The sequence below is a fragment of the Epinephelus lanceolatus genome, chromosome 2, assembly GCF_041903045.1.
Source record: "Epinephelus lanceolatus isolate andai-2023 chromosome 2, ASM4190304v1, whole genome shotgun sequence".
In the NCBI taxonomy this organism is placed as follows: Eukaryota; Metazoa; Chordata; class Actinopteri; order Perciformes; family Serranidae; genus Epinephelus; species Epinephelus lanceolatus.
Window position 1 is genome coordinate 47,076,620 of NC_135735.1, and position 21,674 is coordinate 47,098,293.

At 40.8% G+C, this 21,674-nt stretch overlaps 1 protein-coding gene across 10 annotated transcripts in view; it reads right to left on the bottom strand.

Annotated features, from left to right (window-relative positions):
- Window positions 1-2,732: 2,732 nt before the first annotated feature.
- Window positions 2,733-21,674, bottom strand: part of LOC117258502 (serine/threonine-protein kinase BRSK2-like) — a 218,365-nt gene continuing 199,423 nt past the window's right edge. For 7 of the 10 annotated variants that reach the window (XM_033629528.2, XM_078162064.1, XM_078162074.1 and 4 more), the window contains 3 exons: window positions 17,456-17,636; window positions 14,560-14,649; window positions 3,279-3,634 (listed from right to left, as the gene is read on the bottom strand). In XM_033629528.2, coding sequence (XP_033485419.1) covers window positions 3,411-3,634; window positions 14,560-14,649; window positions 17,456-17,636 — 495 coding nt within the window. In that variant the 3' untranslated portion in view covers window positions 3,279-3,410. Of the gene's footprint in view, window positions 3,097-3,278; window positions 3,635-14,559; window positions 14,650-17,455; window positions 17,637-21,674 lie in introns of those variants that run through there. The other 3 variants (XM_078162083.1, XM_078162080.1, XM_033629509.2) reach the window with 1 other exon arrangement.

The window sequence follows — 21,674 nt, forward strand, 5'->3', positions numbered from 1 at the left end:
AAGGTATTGCTTTAATTTTTCTCTCCGATAACCCAACACCCACCCAGCTGGTGAGCGACCCAATCGCCAGAGAGGTCCCTCTTTGAGAGAATGAGTAAGGAGGATGCATTGCACGGTTACTGTTTGTACACAGTAATCAAAAAGGAGGAAGAGGGCAAGAGGACAGCGAAAGAAATAAGAAAATAAATAAAATAAAAAGGCAAATTAAAACAAATACACATAAAAAAACATAAATACATAAATAAGTGTGGAGAGAAAAAGGTAACAAGAACAATTCCAACGACGACATGCAAAGAAAAGACGAATGCTGAACATGCAAACAACCATACGAGGTCAAAGCTAAGAGTAGGAATCCCCTTGGTTTTTTAAATAAGCTTGTCAGTAAACTCGGCTTATTTACAGAATGAGTGTTTGGTGAGATCTGAGTCATCATACACACAGGGGAGGGGGAAAAAGAGCTGACAATTATGAACAAAGGGTTTGTTCCTCTCAGAGAGGCTAAGTCTACATTCTTAAATTACGGTAAATCATTTTCCAAACGTATATTACAGGTTTCTCTCATCAAAAAGCCGGGAAAAGGAACGCTCACAAACGTTTTTCGAGATTCTCAGTGATCAAATAACTTAAACATAACAAAAATATCCTTAAATAATTTGACGTTAAGAAACATTCTCTACATCTTTCATATAAATAACTGAGAATAAATTAATAACCCAAGTGACAAAATACAATAAAGTACAAAAATATACACAGCAGTTCAATATTGTAAAAATAATAATGAAAATTAAAAATGTGCTGACATTTTGTAACTGAACCCAGAATCTGACTCACTTGTCAAAAGTGCAAAAGGAAAAGGAGACATTTTATTGTTGAGGCCTGGTCACACCAGGAAGAGGCACAGCAATATGTGAAGTATATTGTTCTAGAAGCTGGTGAGATAACTGCTTACAAGCTAGCAGGCTGGAACATGTTGGTGTTATTCAGTCACAATTTCGCTGAGTGTCTATAGTCTCGTACTGGGCTGTTTACTCCACTGATGTATTTTTTTTTTTTTTATAGAGTTAGGGTTAGGCTAACTGTAACCTCCCCAAACCCTAACCTTTAAAATATGTATTCTTTCTATCCTGTCTCAACACTGTCTGCACAAACAAGTCCTCTGTTGTGGAGCAGTTTGTGCTCCAATAGAGGAGGTTAAATACTTGGGGTGTAATGATCCATTGATCTGGACTGATATACTGATTCAATGATCAACGATCCAATATCATCGATGCAAAGTAAAAACATCGTTACATATCACCAACTTTAGGTTACACCTTTATTTTGCAATTCTGTGTCACCGTCAAACAGCACCATGCAGATGGCAAGCAGCCCAGAGAAAGACGGTGAGGGTAATGTTATTTACTTATTTACTCGGGAATAAATCAGCAGTGTGGAAATATTTTCAATATCGGAGAAAATACACGTCAACAGACGAAGAACATGCCATATGTAAACAATGTCGTTATGAAACAAAACACGATGTACCTGCCTGGATGAGCATTTCACTTTGCTAACTTCTCGCAGCAACAAAGTGATATTAGCTGCTCTGTTTCAACAATGTTTGACTAAAAAACGTGCATGCAGGCTGAAATCCAACAATGCTGTTCTGTTGGGAGACGCACTAACTTCAACCAACGGTGAGTAAGAAAAGTGTAAATAATAAATGTAATTTATTAAGGAAAACTTCGTCAGCTGCCAGATTAATTTACGCAACTTAAAAGTGCTTATACTGTACTGATGAGAATCATATCTAATTATTTTTTAAAATTTTATGAAAAGGATGATGGTTTGCGTTAAAATGAAAACAGTACTTCCAGAAAGGTCTCTCTGGCAGAAAGCCCTGAAGGTTTACCTATCCCATGTGCTGTTTTATGTGTTAGTGTAGTCACTTTAAAGTAAACATTACTGCACTTCAGCGCTTACAAATATTTACAGTATTTATGTGTTATTATCTTTTATGGCTAAAAGCAAGAAAGAAAGGGTGGCTGCATCTTCTGTGACACATTGTGTTTAATGGGCATATGATCTCATCTCATATTGATCACAGGTCCCAAAATCTAATTGAATTGAAAATCGTATTGTGGCAGACTGTGTAATATTGGCAAATATCGTATTGTTGTCCAAAGAATCGATATATTGTATCATGATGAAACTAGTTTTTTACACCCCTTTTAAATACCAACAAGCTACAATAGCTCTTTGTTCCCTGAAAGGTCTATCAAAATAGCTTATCATCATTCAGTGACTTGAACTTTGCCCCTACAGGTTAATACACTTATCACAGCGATTCCATTGAAATCAATTGATTTCACTGTGAAAATAAGCCGTTTCAAATGCTGGTGTGACCAGGCCTACACAGGAATACAAAACAAAATATGGCAACACAACTCTAAAACATAAAGTCACAACTACACTTTTTGTACATACGGAACATTATTTAATCTGTACAACAGAATAGATCATTCATTTATGTAATATCAACCCCCATCATACTTTAATGGGTGACTATTTAATTGCAAGAACCCATTATACAGAAACGTCACAGAGCACGCTCAGAAATCCTGCTGTTCACAAAGAAAGACAACATTAAAAAGAACTACAATCCAGCCAGCGTTCGTCCATCCATCCATCTCCCCGCTTCTTCCACCGCTCCTTGCTTCCTGTTTGTCAGCGTGTGCAAGTCATTACATCCCGCAAAGAAGTCATGTTTGTGTTGAGGAGTACATACAGTGTGTGTGTGTGTTTTTTATGTACATGTGGGAGAATTGGAAGAAAGAGAAAAGAGAAGAAGGGGTGTGTGTAGATTGACAAACATCACTGTCTTAAGGCTTTTTTTCTTTTTACAACTCTTCTGAGATGTCTCTATGTTTGGTCTGGTGGGGGAAAGTGGACTCTATTGATGCGGCTGGAGAAAGGATTTGAAGGGGTTGGGGGGGTGAAGTGGGGGAGGGAAGGGGAGGGGTCCTCTGTCTTTTCTTCAGACTCTCTTGGTGGTGGTGGGCCGCTGTCGGCCGGTCTCGGAGAGCCGACGAGGTTAATAGTTATTATGGATGATCCCTGGTGGCAGAGACAAGTCAAGCCATCACACATGTGAGGAGGACACACACCCACCGAAAGACCCCCAAGGACAGAGAGGGACAGAAGGTAGGGACAACAAAGCTACATTTGCTACTTATTGTAAAATACTGATCAACTTTTAAACTGAAATAGCCATTCCCATTATACAGTACAAAATTTATAGGCAAAAAGTAGATTTGTTTTTTCTGTTTTTTTCTCCTAACTAAAGGGCAAAGTTAGCAGCTCTCCTCTGTCATTCTCCTGTTTTATGACCTGATAACTGCTCTTCTCTAGTCATGCACAGCTACCGCTCCTTAAGGTTGTTCTTGTGTCCTGTTGCTGGCGGCCATCTTTGTTTTGTCTTTGCCGGGGGGGCATTTAGAGTCATTGGGCGGGGGCTGGTTGGGCTTGCTGCTGGGGGCATGCTTGGCAGGGGAGCTAGGCGTGGCAGGGGCGCCAGGGGAGTGGGACGCTTGGATGTTCTTCTCGTCTGAAAAAAGCTGTTTAATTACGTCAAAGAAGTTACTCAACGGGCTGCCTACACAGATGGGAAGAAAAGAAAAAACAAAGAGAGAAAGAGAGAGAAAACAAACAACAGATGAGCAATGGGGTTAACATGAGGAGAGGAGGAGGAGGTGATGGAGGGATGAGAGGAGGAGTGGAGCTGGAGGAAAGGAGACTCTTTAGCCAGGGGAAAGGGGAAATAGGGTCAAATAGGCCAAGGAAAGGAGAAATGGCACCACTGAGCCGATACAGGTGAGATAATAAATAAATAAATAAATAAATTCTCTTTTTGAAAGGGCTGAGATATTAATATTATCTATTAATGTGAGATAAGTGTTGGCTTCAGAGTCTCAGTTTCCCCTGCTGGGCTGGAGAGCTAATGGGAGCACTGGAAGACAGTATAGGTATCATTCAGTAACACAGAGTCACAGTGATGAAGAGCAGGAGGCATGTTGACCATCTTAGAGCAAATCGGATTTAAAGGGACAGTTCACCCCAAAATCAAAAGCATATTTTTCCTCTTACCTCTGATGCTGTAGTGGTTTGGTATGAGTTGCAGAGTGTTGGTGACATCGGTCGTAGAGATGTCCGCCTTCTTATTTATGTAATAAAACTAGATGACACTCAGCTTGTGGTGCTCAAAGCCCCAAAAAATACATTTCAGATACTAAATAGCAATGTTTCTTTCCAGAAATCATGGCCTGGTTACTCAAGATAATCCACAGACCTTGTCGTTTGCAGTTTCGTGTAGGAAGTATTTTCTCTCCACATACCCCAACTGTATCAGTGCACAGAAGGAAATGTGCATCTCTTCATCGAGCTCAGATATTCAACCCAAGCCTGATCAGGCTTGACCTGACCCACCGGGTTCAGGCTGGGCTGGGCGGGGGGTGGGGGGGGGGGGCTACAAGGCGACTTGGTTGGTGGTGTTTGCATCTGCATCCCCAGCAGTGGGAGAGATGTGTGTAAAATGCAGCAGAGGGCACTGATCATCTGTGTGCCGCATCACCATGGACTGCCATGCGCACTAGACACAGTGAGGGGCGCAGCCCGCTCTTCCAAACCTATCGTGGATGAGATGACATACTATTGAAATAAGGAAGAGAGGAAAGAGAAGTGGTGCATGGAAACATGTCAGCCCTTAGCTTGTAATAAATGTATATAAAATATATATATTTTTTACCATTGAAATGCTTGTTTTTAATCAGGCTTGAGCCTACCACTGCTGGGTGGCTTGGTCAGAAATTGTGTGGGTTTATGTCAGGCCTGATATTTTGGGCCTGATCAGAGCTCCATCTCTTGGACAAGAGATTTGTGCTTGTGACAGTGTGAGATGTAAACATTAATGTCGTGCTGAGCTGTAACGTTAGCTAGCTCAGTGATGCAAGGTGAGCTAGCAGAAAATGCATGCATCTTTCTGCGCAGTGATGAGGTTGGCAGGTGTGGTTTGGTAGAAAGAAAATACTTCCTACATGAAACTGCTCGCAACAAGGGTTGTGGATTATGTTAATTTACCAGGTCAGAATTTCAGGAAAGAGATGTTGCAGTTGAGTTTATGAAATTTTGTTTTGTTTTATTTATTTATTTATTTATTTTTCGGTGCTTTGAGCACCACAAGCCGAATGCCATCTAGTTCCATTATACTGGAGAGAAGGGAGACATCTCTGCGAACGGTATCTCCAACACTCGGCAACTCACACCAACATTACAACTGCACTGATATAAACCTTCATCCATCTAACTGGGTTCAATTCTTAGTTTCAAACGAGAGGTCCAGTATTTTGCACTTTGAGCCTCATTTCTGGGTTGTTTATGGTGAAATGGAGTGGCTAAGACCAAAACAATCGAGATGCAAGCCACAGCTTGCTACGATTTTTATGTCAGAACATCAAGGAACACCACTGACCACTCAGTGAGTTTCATGGCTTTGAAAACAAATGTTCAGGGCAGAGTCCTGCACTGGGTACCCAACGGGTACCCGCAAAAACAGCTGATTTGCGGGTGTTTTTAAAAAAAAAAAAAAATTTCCCGGGTTCAGATCATAACATGCGGGTCGGATCGCGGGTTTTAGATAAACACATCAGTCATTGGTTCGGTAAACTACAGATAACTATCTTGGTCATTATTTACTCTCTGAGGATCGCCTCCGCTATTTCACAACGGTCATTGGTTCAGCTGTTTGCACGCGTTTCACCATCTAATAACACAATTTGTGATTGGACGACAGAATCAACATGGCTGCCACCGTCTAACAAGCGCCGCTTCCAAAACAGTAAATAATTATTTAGGCATTTGAGAAATAAGTGGATAAAACATTACAACTATCACTTTATAATGTTTCTGAAGTGTTTCCTGATGGATTACTTCTCTCCTCGATGGATTCTAAAAACATGTGACGGCTCGTAACTGCTGAACGTCGCTCTGGACAGAAAGTAAGTCTATTATTACACATGTAAAGTTCCTTTACATAGATTAAAAGTTTAAAAGCATTAAACGTAACAAACGAGTGCTTTTACACTCGTATGGGAGAAGAACACAGAGGGTTGATGATGGAGCTGAAGTCAGGTTTTTATTGTGAGAGCTGCTTCATTCAGGTCGTTGTTTACTCACTGGCACCTTAACTGTGGCGATATGCTGTTCAATATTCAGCCAATATGACCCAAAATGATTACTTTAAATCCAGGTTACGGGTCGGGCTGCGGATTTTGTTTCAACGGGTCGGACCGGGTTGCGGTACTAATTGGCCTGATGTGCGGGTTTGCAGTTCAGGTGCGGGTTTGTACGTCCCCGGGTCGGGTCGGGGCGGATCTTGAAAACTGGACCCATGCAGGACTCTGGTTCAGGGTGGTTTCAGGACAGGTTCACACATGGCCATAGGCAGCAGTGTTAAGCCGGGCAGGGGAAAGCCAAATTCTCCGAAAAATGAGCAATCGTCACTATTTTGGTCTTAGCCTTCTATTTCATCATAAACAACCCAGAAATGGGGCTTAAAGTCCAAAATGCCGGACTTCTCCTTTAAAGAAGTTTTAGTATTTTTTTAAATCCTTTTTTGGCACAGCAGCAAAAAAAAAAAAAAAAAAGCAAAAAATTCAGGCCTATCCTGAAGCTGTATGATAACACTTTAATGTACAGAGGTTAGGAAAAGGGGGAGAAAGGTTTTCAAATGAGTCGTAGTTGGCCGGTGCTTATGTTGCCAGATACAGCTAACACCTGCACAGAAGCGCATTGGCTATTTGGGGTGAATAATCAACTACAAACTCACTAAAGCAATCCCTTTTCAAAAGTTTTTGGTACATCTAGGCTCATGGAATTAACCTCCTGTGCTTCTATAGCTAATGATTGTTAGTGTTTGTCAGAGTTTGAGTTCTCTTATCCAGATTATTACAAGACTGTTTTGTCGGTATGGATGTCTTCCAAAGCTCCTGTTAACGCTCCATCATATCAACATCCATCACAACAACATCCAACATCCATCTGTTAAGACAAAGGCTCTTTGGTAAGTGCTTTAAAACAGTCATGAGTAAATCAAAACATGCAACAATACAGCACAGAACACACATTAATACACAGTCATTGCCTAGGTTAGTCTTCAAACAGTGTGTCCCTTCAGTGATAAAACAGCTCATCCCTGTTGTTTTGTTGCCGATTAATCGTAATAAATCTGACTTGTTGTGATAACTTACCATTACTCGTCTTCAACAACATAGTGACATGTGCTTTTCTGGTGTCTCGTGTTTTGTTCCAGTGATTTCAAATATGGAATGTTCATGATGAGGGTGGGAACAACCCAGAATCAAGCATTAAACCATGCAAGGGTTATTCAGGTCAGTTAAGAGCTACACACACACAAACACACACACACACACACACACACACAGACAATCAGCTTAAAAATACACATCTTATTGTGTCATTAAGGCCTTGTTTACACGGATACTGATACAAATAAAAACAGATTTTTATTTATCCCATATTAAAAAAGTTCCGGGTTTACACGATCAGTTGTGAAAATGATATCCCTGTTTACATGGAAACACAAAAATGGCAGCTTTTTGCTGCAATTAGCATGCCAGGCCAGTAGGTGGCGATACGCCATATGTCAAACACCACAGAAGAACATTCTGCGCATGCACAGTGATTTTTTTCCCTCTTGGCGCTAGTGATAAAAACAATGATAAACTACATTTTAACCTTATGTAGCATAGTTAACTGCTATACACTTACTAATATTGGGCACAGCAGACGTCTTTGTGCGCAGGTGTAGCGGTGATGCAGCAGTGCAAGTTCATTTGTAAGCTCATAAGTAGTCCCAGAAGTGCTAACAAAATGTAAACAACCTGGCATATATCCGCCATTGTTGTTGTGGTTAATGGGCGCCTAATGGGCATGTGCAAACTGGGTTGCAACGTTATCGTCGTTCGCCCCCCCCCCCCGCCCCAATTTTACAAGGCCTCTGCTTAAACTTTACATGTTGACCACAGTGTTGTTGAACTGAAAAGTTTCAGTGTATCTGCAACATGATATCATACAAATGCAACATATCTGTGGTTTGCATAAATGTACAGTGCCAACATTTATTCTGACAATTGGGTTGAGAGAACCCAGCCTCACTCTGAAGCCGTCGGAAAAAACAGTGCTTGGTCAGTGACTTCCAAGGTCAGACGCGGACGGAAAAAGCAGGGAAAAAAGCATCCTTTTCACTTTTGTTGCCTGAACCCAACCACATGCATGTGTTGGCAAAATGTAACCACGTGCTTTTGTTGAAGGAAATTTGCGGCGTTGTATCAATGTAATGCGTTTATTTTGAAAGAGACTGTATGCAAACTGTACATTTCCAGTGAAAACAGAAGTGTATTTTGAAAACACAAAATATGTGTAAGAAGCTGAAATTGACACGGCGTCCCAGAATGTCAACAACCAACGCACCCAGGGTACCTTGCATGTCATATCTCAACATGGAAAATCTACGCCTGAGCGTCAATATGTGACGAAGTCGAAGTGAGAAGGTGTTGGTTGAGAAGAAGGTATTTCTAAAGACAACGGTGAACTACATTTTCATATTTAATTGACTTGTTAAGGTGAACATTTACATTTTTGCAGCTCACTCTCTCTCTCTCTCACACACACACACACACACACACACACACAGGTGTTAGTGCAAACAGGGTGTGTTGGTGACAAGCCTCCAGGACGTTGCCAGTGTGTGTTAAAAGCCAGAGTTAAGGTGTTTTTGCCGGGAGCTCCCGGTCGCTCTGGGTCTTACCACGCTTGGAGGATTTACTTGGCATAGAAGCAGAGCGCTGAGAGCCATCTGAGAGCAAAGGACAGTGTCAGAAACACCAACCGACTCACTGAGGCCCAGCGCTTCATCATCGTTCAGCTGACAGAAAACATCAGCAGCACACTTGCTAATACATTACACTTCTTCTTAAGTTTAAAGGATAACTGCAGACACAGTCAATGTTCAGCTCAATTTCCCAAAATCCTGTTTTTTGGGATGAATAAGAGATGGTACATGTTCTATGTTTCGGTCACTGGTAGGTCTGACACATTTGTGTCTATAGGCCAACAACAGAAACATTACAACTTCACACTTCATTCTGATCCATGGATAGACAACTACAGTAAGTGTCACTCAACTACCATTATGTTGAAAAAAATCATCCACAGTAAGTTATGTCACTGGCCAGATACGCTGTCTGAGGTGAAAAATCTGAAGGAAATAAGTTAAAAGGATAGTTTGGGTCTTTTCAAGTGAGGTTGTTTGAATTTACTTATCTATAGTAGTATAAGCTGTATTTAAAATGTTTTCACTCTTTCACCTTGCTGTCAGACAGTGACTACCGACAAGGAACCAAAGCTGTTACATCTCTTCAAAGCCAGACTCCATTGATAAAAGTGGTGATTTAATACCGCTGAACATATTTGCTGATGGTCTACTGCTGCCTTGATCAATTAGTTAGTTTGTGTTATTGTGTGACTTCGGCAATCAAAAGTGTTTGTTCAGATTCACCGAAGTCACTCAATAGTACAAACTAACTAACCAATCAGAACAGATATAGACCAGCAGCTCTCTTGTTCAGCGAGCCAAAACTACTGTTTTTGTCAATGGAGTCTGGTGGCTTTGATGAGACCATAGATGGGGAACTGAAGTTGTTAAGCTTCCCTGTCGGATAGGGCTGTCTGACAGCGAAGTAAGTGGTGAAAATACTCTCCATATAGTGAACACTTACACTTTTACAGGTTCTTTTAGGTTACATTACTGAGCTTCTGTGTTTGCATGCCTGCCACTTCTCCAAACAGGGGACATGCCAACAGACATATGCTGTCTGTAATACACTAAGTATAGATAAGTACTTCATAAATCCCCATTTCAAAAATATTGAGCTATCCCTTTAAAGTAAGTTAAACTTTAAAATATTTGGGGATGGTGGTTGAGGTGGCTGTAAAGAGGCCTGTTTAAATTTCAGGAATCCTTGTGATACGATGTTCTTGTTGCATTTTTATACTTGAACACTGCAGTCTGTACTGTTAAGCTAAGACCAGCAGCTGTATAGCTTGCTCTGTCAGTCAGGTGGTAAGTTGGTTGGTCAGTCCACAGCAATTTTTCCACGCTTTGGCAGCCACAGATTTACCATAGGAAGCTGAAAATTGGCATGGAGGTGTGTGTGAAGGGATGTGTCTGTGTTCATGCAAATTGGCTTAAGGGGCTGTGGTGATGGGAGTGGCCTATCACAATAAAGCACATAACTTTCAAATGGATCCACAGACTTTGTGGAGAGATTGATCATGAGCTGAAACACAGCTGATTGACTGGTCACGCCAGTCAGCAAAAAAGAGGCATGCGTGGATGCATTGACCATAATTGGTCACAAGTTTAGTGAATTCACTCTTGTTTATTTACTAAATGATTCAGTTTTCTCTTAAGTCTAAAAAAAAGTCCTTCCTTGTTTTCTTACTAAATGAAGACCAAATGTGGGTTGGTTCTGACATACACTTGGCTCAGTTTTGGACTTTAGGGGTTTGGGTTGACAATCCAGACAGCAGCATTTGGGCTAACTGTGGGCCATGATCAGCTTACTGTATTAATGCATAACATTTACCACAATGTTGACATATGACCAGCAGGAGTCCTGGATAAGGATGGTTATTTTACTACTTGGCAACTGTTTTTGTGTCTATAGCAGGAAAAAATCCACAAGTTGTTTTAGACAGGAGACTCTGATAAACAGGCTGAACATTCACTGTGGCAGGTATTACCTTTAAAATCCATCTGCTACTGCATCCACACAAACAATACCTTACATGAGCTAACACACACACACACACACACACACACACACAGGCAGTCAGGTTCATATGTCTGTAGAACTGTTAGATGTTTAAGTTTCATCAAACACATGCAGGTTCTCTGGTTCTGGGGCCGCTGGCAAAGAGATTAGCAAACACACACACTGTGTTTGTTTGCTCGCTTATGAGTTTGTCACTGCAACATACAGTATAGAGCATGCTTTCATTTCCAGTAAAGTGGCAAACACACGTTAGTGTGTGAATGGCAGCTCACCCAGAACCATCAGCACACACAGAGTTTGGCATCAACGAACCCGACCCCGCTTATGTTCAGCCTGGCTCTGCTCGACTGGTTTTACGCTGCACTGAGGCTGGTGTGCCAAACAGTCTGTGTACATGGTTCTGGGTTGGCATTTCATTCAGCATGCGAGTCATTCAGTCCATCCAAGTGGCATTAGAAAAAAGCTGTGGATGACAAGAAGCAGTGTGGCATGGAGAGGCAGGCCAGAGGAGGAGAGAGAGAGCAAGATAAGATAGAATATGTAAGAGAGATAAGATAGATAGAGATGTGGGTTATTGGCACATCTACATGGTGAAGGTGGTTGAGGTTGTGCATACAGTGCCTGATAACAGTTCCCATCTGTGGCAGTAACTGGTCAGACTGGTGCTGCTGGTTCATCATGTATAAGTGATAGTTTGGATTTTTGGATCTTAGTTGAATGTGTGACTCTTGCTGTTTGAAGGGACTCCCTAAAAACTTGGTCTTTCACCTGGGGGCGGTGCCTTACATCCTGCATCACACAGAGTGTTGTGTGCCTGATGCGCATTCTCATCAGCTCACATTGGGTCATCTCATTACTTTTTGGATAAACTATCAAAACTGCAACTTAAGAAGTTGCTTCTAACCTAATCTTTACCATAACTCCAAGATTAACCCTACAGGAGACCTCACGCCTCACTGTAACTTCAAACAGGAAAGATTTCCTTTTTTTGTGATCATCGATTTATAAAGATAGATTTGTGCTCCTAGTACTACTGGCACAGCTGCAACTGCAATGAGACATCACTGCAGATTTTCAAATGACTTTTACCTAATGGCTAATAAATTCTCACACTGACCATCATAATGCTATACTGGAGAATATGTACAACTAAATAGTGCTAAAATATATTGACATTTACACTGAACAAAAATTAAATGCAACCGCTTTTGTTTTTGCCAAGCCGATCTCACTCCTAAGCGACTTCCCAGCCACGGGCGTGTGTTGGCAAAACTTGAGACTGTATATTTCCTGTGAAAACGGAAGTGTAATTTGAAAACAGACAATAAAACGTAAAATCTAACATCTAACGTAAAATCCACGTTAGTGAGCACTTTTGCTTTTCCAAGATAATCCATTCACCTGACAGGTGTGGCATGTCAAGATGCTGATAAAACAGCATCATTACTACACAGGTGTGTCTTGGGGATGGTCACAATAAAAGGCCAATCTGAAATGTACGTCTCATGGTGAAATTAACATTAAGTTCAGGGGCAACAACTCTAGCGGACACGCTCCCTCGAAACTTGCAACATCTGTGTGATTGTGTTGTGTGATTAAACTGTACATTTTAAGAGTGGCGTTTTATTGTGATCATCCCAAGACACACCTGTGTAGTAATGATGCTGTTTAATCAGTGTCCTGATATGCCACACCTGTCAGGTGCTCACTAATGCGTATTTTAACAAATTTGTGAATAAAAAAGTTTGTGAGAAATATATCTACTGAATGCATAAAAAAGTCCAAGATCTCTAACTTAAACCTGTGAAAAATGGGAACAAAAATAAAAGTGTTGCATTTAAATTTTATCAAGGACAGATAGATTACATTATTGAGTAACAGCAGGATCCTCGACATGGATCCAACTTTTCTTCTTTTTGTTCACAAGCTAAACACTGCAGCCCTGATGTAGATCTCTGTTTCCACTTCAAGTAGTGTTTCCCATTTACTGCTAACCCCTGTAGCTGTAGTTTGGGCTTAGGTTATGTTATAGTTAAGCACTGCAGAGAGAATTGGTTGGAGCTGGGGCTGAGGTTAGGTTGAGGTAAAGATGTTATGGGGTTAAGGTTAGGGCTGACCGTACACTGCCTCATGTGCATCAAGCAGAAGAGCAAACTGTTTTTTTTTTTTTTCTTGCAGTGAAACTGTTGTTTTTGAGGGGTTAAACACCACCTAATATGAACTGAAATAAAATATGTGGTTAGATAAAAATATGTTTTGTGTTTTGGAAATGATTACATATATCTGGTTTCAACAAATTTTGACTGGAAATGTTTGGATCAAACAATTTGCAATCAATTCTAATCTAAGCAACCACCACCTACAAATACAAATAGTATAATGCTAATAATATTAATGTAGTCTAATTTTTATCTGCAACCAGGCAGAAAAATACAGACTGGTAAAAAACAAACTTAGCTATAACTTAAACTCTAGTCAAGTAGTTGGTAAACCCTCTATTGAACGATCTCGAAAACGAAAAACAAACAAACAAACAAACAAAGACTTTAGGGTTCAAATAGACAAAATGGTGATGCAGAGCATTTGTTGCTATTATTGCTGTTTCGGAGCCACTGTCTGTCTGTCTGTCTGTCTGTCTGTCTGGGAGATCAGAGGTCGGGACCAGCAAATATTGTCACCCCCTAATCTGCGTCAAAAATCCAAACTATCAGTTCAAAGACTGCAGGCTTTAGATCTAGTATACTGTGGTGGGAGCTGAGCAGGTGACTGGTTCTCTCCCAGTAACATGTCAGTGGCAGCTGTGTGTGCAGCATCTTACTCTCCTTATTATGACAGCAGTGTGTGTAGAGAGGTTGTAGTTACTCTGCTTCACCACAAGAGGGGACCATTATCAAGTAAATAACCACAGATACAACAACAGCAATAGTACAGTGTCACACTAACAAACAAAACTAACAAGGACAACTGGAGAACACACAGTCACTCTTTCTTTTCTTCCATATTTTTTATAATCCATCCATGTATCTATAGGCAGCCCAAAATATCCAATCACATCAAAGAAGCTGTCAAAGAATTGTGGGATTGTTCCAATGCGTTTATGCACTATAAAGGTAAGAATGTATTCTGAAATCTTGATACTTTTCTCCCTCTTTCAGACAATAAACTGCACGCTTCCATGTAACAGCTAACCTACACATGTACAGTTGTGTAAACATCCATTTGCCTGTGAGTGTTTCTGCTGAGTCAGACACTGGGTGAGAGCAGAGCTGTTGTCTGCCGAGGGTAAATTACAGTTTGATGTACAGCTCTTGAGTAGCCATAATCAGCCCTGTAAATGCACATCTAGAACTCAGTGAATAACATTACCATGTTCTGTGTGTTTGTGTCTGTGTGCATGTGTGTGTGTGTGTGTGTGTGTGTGTGTGTGTGTGCACGCCATGGCATGTGGCAGGGGCATGCACATGGAGATGCCGTGTGCTAAAAGCAGTGTGCCGAGCTGAGCTGAGCCGAGCGGGTCCGAGCCGAGGTTGACCAGAGGTGTGACTGTGCTGTGAGGAGCGCTAGGATGCCGGGAGAGAGGGAGGCTGTGAGGACGAGGAGGAGGAGGAAGAGGAGAAGGAGGGGTTGGAGGGAAAGGCGTGGTCAGTTGGCGAGGGACTCCACTTACCAGATATCTGGGGCTGGATGCCGGGCTGGTCGGAGCTGAGCAGCTGGGCCTGGATGGTCTCCACCACACGCTTAAAACGTCGGCTGGGACCTGATGATAGAACAATAAAGCTTCATTAGGTTTCATTAGAATGCTGTACAGACACTTCCAAGGTGCTGAAGCTGTTTACAGGTATAGAATATGTAAAAATGCTGGCCTCCCCCAAGTGTGTGAGAGAGGGAGCGATGAGTTGGAATATAATGAAGAATGAGTTTTCTGTTCTCTAAACTGGCTGCATCACTGATGTCAGTTAAGACTTGTTTAACTCCTGTTTGTTGACATGATGTATGTAAAGTGTTTGGCTGGATACTGATGACTTAACACACAGCTGAAAGCAGAGAGGAAGTGAGTGCTGCTCTGATTCTTAGTGGTTATACAGTTTTTTTTCTTTCTTGTCTTAACCTTTTTTGTTTGGTGGCCAACAAGGGCAAACATGCTACTACAGCCCAGTTAGTATGAAATGTGCTACACCTTCAGTAACAATGGCATTATTAACTACATATAAATTTCTAAAACAAATACAACAGAAATGTGCTGCAGAAAGCAATAATTATAATAATACTTAATAGCAAACATGCTGCAAACACAGATATAAGTCAAAAACATACAACCCCCACAGGCTGTCAACACACCGACTTCTGACCAATCAGATCACTGAAGAAAAAAGTATCCATGAACAAAAGTCCAGAGTGACAGGTAGAAAAGAGGAGCCTACAAGCTGTTAACGTCAGTAGAATCATTTCATTGCTCCAGGGCTCTATTTCCACTGGTTTTAAAACAGAGCTTCTAACAAATGGAGAGATTGTTTACAAAACTAAACACATGATTTTAGCAATATTTAAAATCATTAAGTTTATTTTAGTCCGTAGTGACAGTGCTGCTACTTTTTACACTCTGATTTATCACTGCAACTCAAAATAACATTAGACACCTGAGTGATGAGAACTAGGATAACACAGATAATATGTTATTAATAAAATAATCCACACACTGTTAATTTGCTCCCGTTATTATAAATGTAACATTGCGGTTGGATCAACCTCATTGGTCATTAATTACTTTTCCACCCTTTACTTCAGCAGCAGAAACAGTCTGGTGTTACTTCAAAGTGTTTTATGTGACATGTTCAGAGTAGTATTATCATCATCCAACTAAACAGCAAAAATACTCTATACTAATGTCACATAGGCCCATAGATCCTGCATATAATTTAAGTCTGGGATGATGGAGAATTTTTGGATAGTGTTTCCACATTTTCCGTTTTAGGATGACAGATTGTTGTTTACATCCTACGCCACTGACATTTTACTTTCTTGTAGTCGCAGACATTTTTGCTATCGTTTCATCATATGTGATATGAAGCAGCCTACTTCATTCATGGTCCTGATGATGACGCTCGTAATTAACAACCCCGTCTCTTTTACATGAACACGCTCGTGGCTGGATAGGAAAACCCAGAGTTGACTGAACTGGTTGACAACCAACTTTGTAGTACTGGTTATCCAGACAGCCAATGTTAGGGTTAGTCAAACCAGATAATGAGAAGATATCCTGGGTAAGTTGATCTGGCTTCGTAGTACAGGCCTCTGGTCTCATGTCTACGTGTCTGTAGCTTGCATCTCTTCCTCGCACCTTAGCTCCACCCTCATAAGACACGGGAAAGTATTATAGAAGAGCAACAGATTTACATAACTCCCCCTAGAATCGTGGAGAACCTGTGTTGTGTTGACTGGATATCCAGCATTGTTCTGTTGTATTTGTATGTTGGGATTTGTGTCTTTTTGACTTTGCATTATTCTTATATTTACAGCATGCTTACTGTTAATGTATTTTTTTGGCTTTCTGCAGCAGATTTTCTTTTTAATTGCAGCATATTTCAGTTGCCTTGGTTTTGGATTTTCATATGTGTTTTTGGATTGGTGTTGGATTATAAACTGCAGCGTGTTCCATCTAATGGAAATGTTTTTGGCCACTGTACTTCTGCCCCAGACTATGGCATAAGAAAGATCTCATGTCAGTTATTATACTGATTTGTTTCAGTTTATTGTTGATAATAAAGTGATTAATTTTAGAGAGAAGAAGAAATGCATGTAATATTTTGTTTATTTAACCTTGCAGTCTTTACATTAATGTGACAGCATTCAGTTCAGATATGTGTCCTATCTGGTGACAGAGGATCTGTTATTGTTGTATTAATTATTATATATTTAACTTTAATGACTGGTAGCTAGTGTGTCTTTGTGCTTGTGTGTGAGTGAACACCCATACTGTTCCTAATGTTTTAATCTAATCAGTGAAGTGTGCACAGATCCCTTCGGGATGGTGCACTATAAATAAACATAATTGCATACTACTGTTGTTTCTACTTTTAAATGAGTATTTAAGTGTGGAGCAGTTGATTGCTTCATGTTGAAATATAACTACAACATTTAAATACTGTTGGAACCTCAGTAATACATAGGGCAGTAATCAACAGTTATTTACATTCCTATTTTCTCCTTTTTTTATCAATTAAATGATTAGTCAGTACATTTTCAGAAATAAAAGAAACAGTTACAAGACAAAAGCACTTTTAAGTTGATTTGTATTTTTCCCAAACCCCAAAAAGATATTTAATATACAATCGAATAAAACTGTGAAAAGCAGAAAAACCTCACACTGAAAAAGCTGGAAACAGGAAATGTGTGGCTTTTCTCCTTATCAAAAACACAAATTGATTTTCAAAATTATTGTCAATCTTCTGTCCATCAACTATAAGATGAACTGACCAATCTCACTAACTTCCCCGTTTTGGACCCGCAGATCAACAGATCAATACCTACTGGTCTGTGTAGGACTGTTAGTGCAGGGTATTTACCTGAGAGCAGGGTGAAGGTGACAGAGTAGATGCCGTTGTCCTTGGTGGCGCTGGTGCTCTCAGTGTAGGTGATGTCCACCTGAAACTTCACTGGCTTCTGGAAAACTGTTGGACCAGCTGTAGACTTGTACTCTGCCCGGAAACTGGTCTGAGAGATGACGCTGTGGCTCAAACTGGGGATCTGAGGGAGGGAGGGGGGTGTTCCCCAGTAAGCAGACTCTGAGTCAGCAGCAACAACACAAGCAAACAACTTCTGCATGAGTTAAGATGGCAGCATTGATGTAAGAGAAAGAGACAGGAGCAGAAGGAGACAGTGTTACATTGAAAGCATCACAGTGTTTTGAAGCCTCTGTGTCAGAGCTGAGGCTGACAAGGACATGTAAACAGACAGCAGTCTATCATGTCACATGATGCTGCTGTCCCCCCAATGCAATAGGGAAATACTGCACATTGACTTAAAGTCATACTCACATTACAAAACCTAAACACTTTTACACTGAAAAATTGTCCATCCATTCATCTTCTAACTGCTTCATCCTCTTAAGGGTCGCGGGGGGGCTGGAGCCTATCCCAGCTGACATCGGGTGAGAGGCGGGGTACACCCTGGACAGGTCGCCAGACTATCGCAGGGCTGACACATAGAGACAGACAACCATTCACACTCACATTCCCACCTATGGACAATTTAGAGTTATCAATTAACCTAGTCCCCAATCTGCATGTCTTTGGACTGTGGGAGGAAGCCGGAGTGCCCGGAGAGAACCCACGCTGACACGGGGAGAACATGCAAACTCCGCACAGAAGGGCTCCCACACCCGGGATCAAATCGGGAACCCTCTTGCTGTGAGGCGACAGTGCTAACCACCACACCACCGTGCCGCCCCTGAAAAATTTTGTAATATTTATTTTTAAAAGCCTTGTTTATATTCTTTTATAACTGGAAGAGAGGTGTACCACTCTTTTCCGAGTCAACTACCCTTCAAGACCCTGATACGTAGTCTCTTAAGCTTGTGTTCACCACAGACCTTATTTCAGGCATCTGACTAAAAACCCATTCAACAAACCCACCTGGAACCTGGAGTACTAAAATGCTAACTCATTTCCAGCACCACTCTATGGTATTAGCCTGTCACAATAACATATGCCATTTATATGATGGCTGTAGAAAAGCATGGACGCTAACGATTCGTTCACTCGATCAAAGAAGTGATTAAGATAAAAAAACAAAACAAAACACTGCTTTATTACCAAAACTCTCTCTGTGCTCTGCAGGCTAATGTTAGCAACCCAGGCTCCTACGCTGCCAGTCTACACTATAGACTGTGTGTGAAAATGGATGACATGAAAGCTCCTCGTAAGTGAAGTCAAAACATCTTGATTGCCCCCTGGTGGCTGACTGCAGTACAGGTCATAAAGTGAATGGGACATGAGCCAAATTAAAAACTCAAAGTACACATCATATAAATTACTCTCAAAGATGGCTTCTGTCATTTACGGAAGTTTTCATCATAATTTGAAAAAAAAAAACAAAACCTAAAAATCTGACGTTTATTAATCAGATTTTACAAAGTCAAACAAAAAATAAAAACATGCATCCAAAAGACTTCTAAATGTAGAACAATAAGAAAACATTTCTTAACACTACATAAGTTACTTGAACCATTGTACATCATTACGCTTTTGAGACATGCTCATTTTATGAGCAGAGTACAAAGGCATTTAGAAGACAGAAGACTTAGCTTTCTGCTGCAAAAAGAATTAATTATCTAGCTATTATGGTTCTTATTTTAGATTGATTTAAATATGATCATGCAAACAATGATTTCCTGCAGCCCTCTGCGGAGGACAGTTTTTAAAGGGTTAAGGAATAAAACATACTGGTGGGGTTCTTTTGTTGCTCGTGCAGCCATCTTGCTAATGATTTGTCATAACACAGTTTAAAATTTAAAGTGTTCCTCTGAATCCCCTCTTACTGGCCATGTAGCCCTGACACTTTGTTCTGTCCCTCTATCCAAACAAGAATCAGGACACCCTATTCCTAGAGGTGACCAAAAAAAAGGCAGAGAAAGGTAGGGCTAAATGACAGGGGTAAGGGGTGTACTGGGACTCAGCCTCAGAATAATGGGTCTTTAAAGGAGCATTTTGTTGTGTCTCCAGTCCTCAAGCCTCTGAGTGGACAGACCGCTGTTTGATAGACAGCTGTGCCATCAGGGGCAGTGAGACACAATGGGAACAAACTTGTGCTGGTAACTGGACAGACTGTTTTGTTAGCAGTGGTGTTGAAGAATAAGGATCACAGCATTTGGCAGCTAAACATATTCATTTTGACATTTGCAAGTTTAAAAGCTACTTTGACTATTAGAGTTTTTGAATTTAGTTACTTTGGTTAGCATCTTTCCAATCAGATTGTTGGTAGGCGGTACAGCTGCTTTGCAAATTCATGTGAGTCAACGCTTGAAAATAGGAAGTTAGAAAGCAAATGTTGTTTGCAGCATTTAAGTGTCACCATCACACAGATGACAAAACAGATTTCATTAGATAAATGCTACATGCAAAAAAGTTTTCCCTCTGTGTGGATAAAATGAACAATACACTCAGTAGTATATTCACCATTCTCGGAACCCATCGGCTGTATTTGGCATCTGACTTCCGGCAGACGGCAATACAGCCTCTGGGGGCAGACCCCCGTTTTTTTGGCATTCCGGTTTGAGGAGGCGAATTTCCGTTTCTGACTTCCGTTTATATATAAGTAAATATGCTATATAAGTAAAGTTTGCAGTGACGAAAATTAACAATTTAACCTGGCGACAACTGCAGCCGGCTCAAACGTGATTGATCAGTATCACGTGGACTACAAACACCCTAGCACTGGAAACCAGGGCTCTTCCGCTCTTTTCCAGAGGCAAGATCTCCGGAGTTTGCCTACAGACTCTACATTCACTGAATGTAGAGTCTGTGTATATAGAGACTATATATTCACAAACACAGGGTGCCATTAGACTAATAAATAAAAATGTAATAAAAATTATACCGAGCACCTTCTCTCTCTCTCTCTCTCTCTCTCTCTCTCTCTCTCTCTCTCCCTTTTGCTAACACTCATGTCCTGTTACTACATCTTGCTAACTCGGCCACACTGCATGTCACTAACTCTGCTTCTTCTCCGGAGCCTTTGTGCTCCACTGTCTCGCAAGTTAACTTATATCGCAGTGGTGCCTCGATAGTGTGACGTGTGTGGTTGTGCTGCTGCCGTGGTCCTGCCAGATGCCTCCTGCTGCTGCTGTTATCATTAGTCATACTTCTACTATTATTATACACATATGATTATTGTCACATACATATACTATCATATATTAATATATACCAACAACATATTGTACCACAATAGCCGTAATTATTATAATATTATTACTTAAATTAATGTTGTTGTAAGCTACTGTCACTGTCGTCTGTCCTGCATCTCTCTCTCTCTCTCTCTCTCTCTCTTCATGTCTCATTTTGTCATGTGGAACACTGTTAATTTATCATGCTGATCTGTTCTGTACGACATCTATTGCACATCTGTCTGTCCTGGAAGAGGGATCCCTCCTCAGTTGCTCTTCCTGAGGTTTCTACCATTTCTTTCCCCCGTTAAAGGTTGTTTTGGGGAGTTTTTCCTTATCTGCTGTGAGGGTCCTAAGGACAGAGGGATGTCGTATGCTGTAAAGCCCTGTGAGGCAAATTGTGATTTGTGATATTGGGCTTTATAAATGAAATTGATTGATTGATTGATTGATTGATTGATTGATTGAAATGTAGATTGCTGCTTTTTTTTCCCTCAAGAGGGCACCCTTGCAACAATATATCCAGTATATTCTACCCTGTAAAATATACTGTATATATTGTTGCAAGGGGAAAAAAAGGCATTTAACTGTAAAACCTATTAAGAATTGTTGCCTATGCCAGCTAGAGTGTAACATCTAAGGAAGATGTTACAAAACCTCCTCCTTCTTCTGTCATCTCCTGACACCAGAGAATAACTTTGGTTACCTGAACCTGAAGACGCTCTGTTGGATCTTCAGCCTGCTGTGTTGCAGCATTTCCACTTTTGTTTGACTAATTAAGAAAACTGATGAAACAAAGTAACCCTAACAGCCTCCACTGTTGTAGGGCCTAATGTTACAGTTTACACACACATATTTTCATACACAATATATATTATATGATAGAGTGTACTGCACTA